Source organism: Chenopodium album, chromosome 18 (genome assembly GCF_948465745.1).
Source record: "Chenopodium album chromosome 18, dcCheAlbu1.1, whole genome shotgun sequence".
NCBI classification, from domain to species: Eukaryota; Viridiplantae; Streptophyta; class Magnoliopsida; order Caryophyllales; family Amaranthaceae; genus Chenopodium; species Chenopodium album.
The window spans coordinates 42,675,074-42,680,996 of record NC_137851.1 but is presented as its reverse complement, the minus strand read 5'-3'; the positions used below and the strand labels follow the sequence as shown (position 1 = coordinate 42,680,996).

The window sequence follows — 5,923 nt, the reverse complement described above, 5'->3', positions numbered from 1 at the left end:
CCCGAAAAAGAAAAGAAATCGCCGAGGAAACGGTCGGCAGGACAAGAGGAAACGATGTGCCATCTGCGCTTGTGTTCATCAACCTTGAGAGTCAGTTTAACTAAGCAGCACGACAACCCCAGCCGCAACCTGATGCGGATATTAGTCCGACTTTGTATAGAATGCAACCACAATTGTGGTTTAATGGCTTTGTGAATTATAGTGATGAAAATTATGGTTATTATGGATGAAAGTAAATGGATAGTACTCTAATTCTCACAAGAATAGAAGGTCTCTTCCTAGTCGCAACTAGAAGATGATCACAAGTCGCAACAAGTGATGTTTTTTATTAACAATCAAACGAGCAACGCTCAAATAGGATTAAATCCCAAAATAAAATCTCTCATTCTTAAACTATTATTAATATACACCCATATTTATAGGGTGATAAATCGTACAAAGATTAGATAGGAAACTAATAATTATATCCTAAAATAAGATAAAATATTAAGAATCTTAATCCTAATATATCTACTAATCATATTTTAACCAACTACTAAATCTATCCTAACATAAATAAATTAAATAAATAAATATCCTAATGGCTAAAACTCTTAAAGCCTAAAAATAGGAAAAATCCTTTCAAGTGAAAGGTAAAAACCCATAGGCAAAAATCCTAATAATTAATAATAACTAAAAGATAGTGTAGGCTTTCTTAAAATTCCATGAATTTTCAAGAATACCCATATTGGTCTATTGCTCCAGCATCATACTCCCCTTCTTCGAAAAAAATCCGCCTCGAATTTTGTCAAATCTTGAAACATGATAACGAAACCAACACACCAAGATCGTGTAAGTACCAAGAAGTGGTAGTACCGCTAGGGCGCGCTGCCTCTCAGGGCGTGCGGGTAGGAGACTCGGAGTCGTATCGGCAAGAAGCCAGTAGTGAGCCGACGAGACGTTCTGCCAGAACTGTGGTCAGGCCAAGAGTATCCCCCTTTACTCAAGAGATCCTTGATCAACAAATGGAAAAAATCAAAATGTCATCGTGCACGTATGACAACAAAGGAGACCCCAAGAGATATGTGGCGGCCTTTGAAAGCCACATGTTATTATATACTGACACAGACGCTATGTGGTGCAAAGTGTTCCCAACCACGCTAACGGGGGCTGCCTCAGACTGGTTTTCCAACTTGGAGCTCGGTTCCATAGACTGTTTTGAAACCTTGGTAGAATTATTTACAGGCCAATACATAAGCAATAGTGCAAGACAGAGAACGTCGGGAGAACTTATGGCAGTCAGGCAAAGAAAAGATGAGTCCCTTAGGGATTTCATCAGGCGTTTCAACAATGAGGCCAATACCATACCAAAGTTACAACAAGAAATAGCAGTAATGGCCCTCATAAACGGCTTGAGCGACAGTGACTTCAAGAGATATATGGCACGAAAATCCTTCTCGAAATTGGGTACAGCGTTCGGCAAGGCGCATGAGTATATAAAGAGTGAGGAGCTCTTGAAGGCTAGCAGCCAGATAGCATCAGCAGAACCCTCTCGGCGACAGAATGATAGTGTAACACCCGACACTCATACTGGTGGGGTAAATAGATTGCAGTAGTAGAATCAACAAAGAACAAATAGGCCCGGTAAAGGTTTAGGCCGATACAGCAATTACACACAGTTGAACGCACCTAGACTAACCCGACAACAACCCACACAGACGAGACAAACGGAATACCGAAAGCAAGGTGACCCATCTATGTAGGATGACACTTATCGACAAGGTCATACAGAGGTACACAAACAGGGTCATGCGCCACCTGGGCATAAAATCACTATAGATGTCATTACCGGTGGACCTGTGCATGGAGGCTCTTTAAGCAGAGCGAAGAAAAGCATGTCGGAGTACAAGCACATTGTAAATGCTCTAGGAATAGAAGAGCGACCTCGACCTGCCACAATTCCTTCCGTGTCTTTTTCGGAAGCTGATGTCAAGGGTATTTTGTTCCCTTATGATGATCCGCTAGTATTGATACTAACGATAAATGGGTGCTACATCAAGCGAGCATTAGTAGACGGGGGAAGCTCCGCTAACATCCTGTTCGCAAAGGCATTTGATGCCATGATGATAGGCCGAAACTATTTGACGCCAGTCCCATACCCTGTTATTGGTTTTAATGGTTCTACAGTCAGGCCTGAGGGTAGCATAACTCTGCAAGTCCGAATTGGTGAAGGTACTGTAGCAAGGCATGTTATGACCGAATTCTTAATAGTCGACGTACCCTCAGCGTACAATGCCATTATCGGTAGACCGTTGATCCATGATGCGCAGGCTGTAGTTTCGACATATCATCTGAAAATGGTGAATGTATCAAACGCTGGTAGGACAGAACGCGTTAGGGGAAGCCAAACCATGGCGAGAGAATGTTATGTGTCGGCATTGAAGCACCCAAGCCGACAGCCACCCACTAACCAAACCAATCAGAAAAGAGAACGAACTTCATCCACACATGATCTGGGGATGGAAAACTTTGACACAAGACTCGTGACGGTGCCTCGACCACTACCAGGAGGGGGAACCGTCGAAATAGAGTTACAACCAAGGGTCTCGGACCGAACAATGAAAATTGGATCTGACATGGATACGGACATGCGATGCCATCTAATTGAGCTCCTACGAGAAAACGCAGATGTGTTGCCTTTTCGGCCGATGAAATGCCAAGGATTCACCCTGACGTAATGGTGCACAAATTGAATGTGGATAGGCGAGCAAGACCGATAAGGCAAAAGAAAAGGAATTTCTCGACTGAAAAAATTGAAGCCATACAAGCTGAAGTTAACAAATTGCTAGTGGTAGGATTTATAGAACCCTGTACGTATCCTGAGTGGTTAGCTAATGTGGTTATGGTGAAAAAGTCGTCAGGAAAATGGAGAATGTGTGTCGATTTCGTGAACTTAAACAAGGCCTGCCCAAAAGACTACTATCCACTGCCTAGGATAGATCGATTGGTTGACTCCACTTCCGGCCATGCCTTACTGAGTTTAATGGATGCTTTTTCGGGATATCATCAGGTCAGCTTACATGAGCCCGACAGGAATAAGGCGGCATTCATTACGGATGCCGGCGTTTACTATTATAAAGCAATGCCATTTGAGTAACGAAATGCGAGAGCAACATATCAGAAATTGGTGGATAAGGTCTTTGCAGATCAGAAGGGGAGAACCGTTGAAGTATGTGTAGATGACTCCATTGTAAAAAGCCAATTGGCTGCGGATCACATTGCAGATTTGAAAGAAACCTTTGATACTCTCCGTCAGTACTGGATGAAGTTGAATCATGAGAAGTGCGTCTTTGGCGTTAGATCAGGAAAATTCTTGGGTTTTATGGTTAGTGAAAGGGAAATAGATGCGAATCTTGATAAGATTGAAGCCATCCTCAGCTTACCGTAGCCAAAATCTATTAAAGACATACAAAAGCTAACTGGCCGCATGGCAGCATTAACGATTATTATTCTCAGCAAATCTGCTGATAAAGCCTTACCATTCTTTATAATCCTCCGCGAAAATAAAACTTTCACCTGCGGTCAGGAGCAAGCAAAGGCGCTAGAGGGGGTTAAGAACCACCTCCATTCGTTACCGACGATAGCCCGGCCAGAAAAAGGAGAAACACTACAGCTATACATCTCGGCTTCCCCAAAGACAGTGGCGGCGGTATTGCTGGTAGAGCAGAAGAAAGTGCAAATGCCCATATACTTTGTGAGTCATGTATTGAACGCTGCGGAGCGAAGATATCCGTTAGTAGAAAACACTACTAGAAAACAGGTAAATAACGACGGAAAAAATCCGTCGGAAACACCTTGTTTTTCGTCGGAAAACCCGTTTCCGACGGAAATTCCGTTGAAACTGGTTGTCGCAAAACCTTTTGTCGGAAAAAGGGCCTTTTCCGACGGAATTCAGTCCGTTGGAAGTGATTTTCAGGACTGAAAAAGTCCGTCAGAAATTTCCGACGGTCTGTATTCTGCCGGAAAAATACGACGAAAATTCTGTCGGAAAATGGTTTAAAAAAACAAAAAAAAAACGCCCCCCACCACCAGCTACCACCCCACACCACCAGCCCATTAACTCGTAGCACCAGCCCCCCTAACTTGTACCACCACCCACTACCCAACCACCAAAACCTCCACCGAAACCCCTACCCACCTAACCCTAACCCACCCAAATACAGATTTACCACCCCAACGAACCTAGATCTACAACCCTAACCCTAACAAATTCGGCCGAACCACAGCCAACCACCCCACCACCGTACCCACCAAAAACCACCACTGTCGCTGCCGAAAAATTAAGAAAAAAAATAAAAAAAAATTAATGGTCGAACCACTACAGCCAACAACCCAAAAATTAAGAAAAAAAATAAATAATCCCAACCCAACCCCTAAAATACGAAATCCAACAACCACCAAAACATATATATTCAAAAAATCTGATAAAACAACAAAAAAATTAAAAAATACACATACCACACAAAACCTTGAAATTGGGTTTAAAAGGCCAAATTTGACCATGAAAACTCTAGATCTAGAGTTTTCATGGTCGAATTTGACCTGAAAACCTTGGTATGGGTTTCGTAGTTGATGTTGGTGTTGTTGTTGATGTTGGTGTTGGTGGTGCGGCGTTGGTTAGAGTTGGCAGTGGTGGTGGGAGATAAAGTGGGGAAAGAAGAGGATAAAGAAGGGGGAAGGAGAACGAAGAGGAGAAGGAGAATGGGGAAGGAGAACGAAGAGGAAAGAGAAGGAAAGAGAAGAAGAAAGAAGAGGAGATAGCAGAAGTTGAAAGAGGAGAGAGCAGAGAGCAAAGAACGATGAGAGAAGGAGATGAGAGAGGAGAGAGATGGGGAAAGAGGAAAGACAGAGGGAGAAGGGAAAAGGGGCGGAAAGTATAGGGTTTTCTTAAGGGGTTTTGTTTTTTTTTAAAAAAAAAAAAAAAATTATATTCCGTCGGAAATGATTATCCGTCGAAAAAGGTAAATTCCGACGGAAAAATCCGTCGGAAAGTACAAATATTCCGACGGATTTATATTCTGTCGGAAATTTCCGACGGATTTATATTCCGTCGGAAATTTCCGACGGAATTATTGAATTCATCGGAAATATCCGACGGAATAACGTGTCCGTCGCAAACAGTTCGTCGCTATTTTCCTGTTTTCTTGTAGTGAAAAATCGCATATGCAATTGTGACAGCAGCGCGGAAGTTAAGGCCATACTTTGACGCACATACAATCGAAATTTTGACAAATCAGCCGTTAGAGAAATCTCTTCAGAAAATGGAAACTTCTGGGCGCTTGCTTAAATGGGCAATAGAGCTATCGGAATATGTATTAATTTATAAGCCGAGAGTGTCGATAAAGGCCCAAGCCTTATCCGATTTTTTTGTGGAGGCATCCTACACTGAAGACGAGGATGACATTGGAACTTGGAAGGTATCTGTTGACGGCTCCGCAGCCTCAATCGGATCAGAAGCTGGAATTATCATAACGTCTCCGCAGGGAGATATATTTGAGTACGCGATAAAATTCAAATTTAAGGCCTCCAACAACGAGGCCGAATATGAGGCAACGTTGGCAGGGGTCTAGTTATGTATAGCGGCAGAGGCTAAAAGAATTGAGTTGTCCACAGATTCGTAGTTAGTGACAAGTCAGTTCAGCTGCGACTATGAAGCCCGAGAACCAACGATGATAGCCTACTTGGCAAAACTCAAGAGCATAACGGCTAAGCTAGATCACTTCGAAATCAATCTAATCCCACGTGCCCAGAATGCACAGGCAGATGCACTAGCAAAGCTAGTGAGCTCAAGCTTTAACGACCTAGAGCGTACAGTCATGGTCGAGATCTTAAATCATAAGATTATTAATGAAGAAAGTCACAAGGAAGTTAACTGTGTAGAAGG

General features: G+C 42.8%; 1 protein-coding gene across 1 annotated transcript; it reads left to right on the top strand.

The window, feature by feature from the left end:
* The first annotated feature begins 3,466 nt into the window (after positions 1–3,466).
* On the top strand, positions 3,467–5,609 carry LOC145592170 (uncharacterized). Its single transcript, XM_081648629.1, has 2 exons — positions 3,467–3,799; positions 5,277–5,609. Exons 1-2 carry the CDS (start codon positions 3,467–3,469, stop codon positions 5,607–5,609), a joined length of 666 nt encoding a protein of 221 aa, XP_081504755.1.
* Positions 5,610–5,923: the final 314 nt, after the last annotated feature.

Coding starts and splice junctions, on each gene's coding strand:
- LOC145592170 (XM_081648629.1), top strand. CDS start 3,467: ATGGCAGCATTAACGATTATTATTCTCAGCAAATCTGCTGATAAAGCC. Junction 3,800..5,276: donor AAAACACTACTAGAAAACAG/GTAAATAACGAC, acceptor TTGACAAATCAG/CCGTTAGAGAAATCTCTTCA.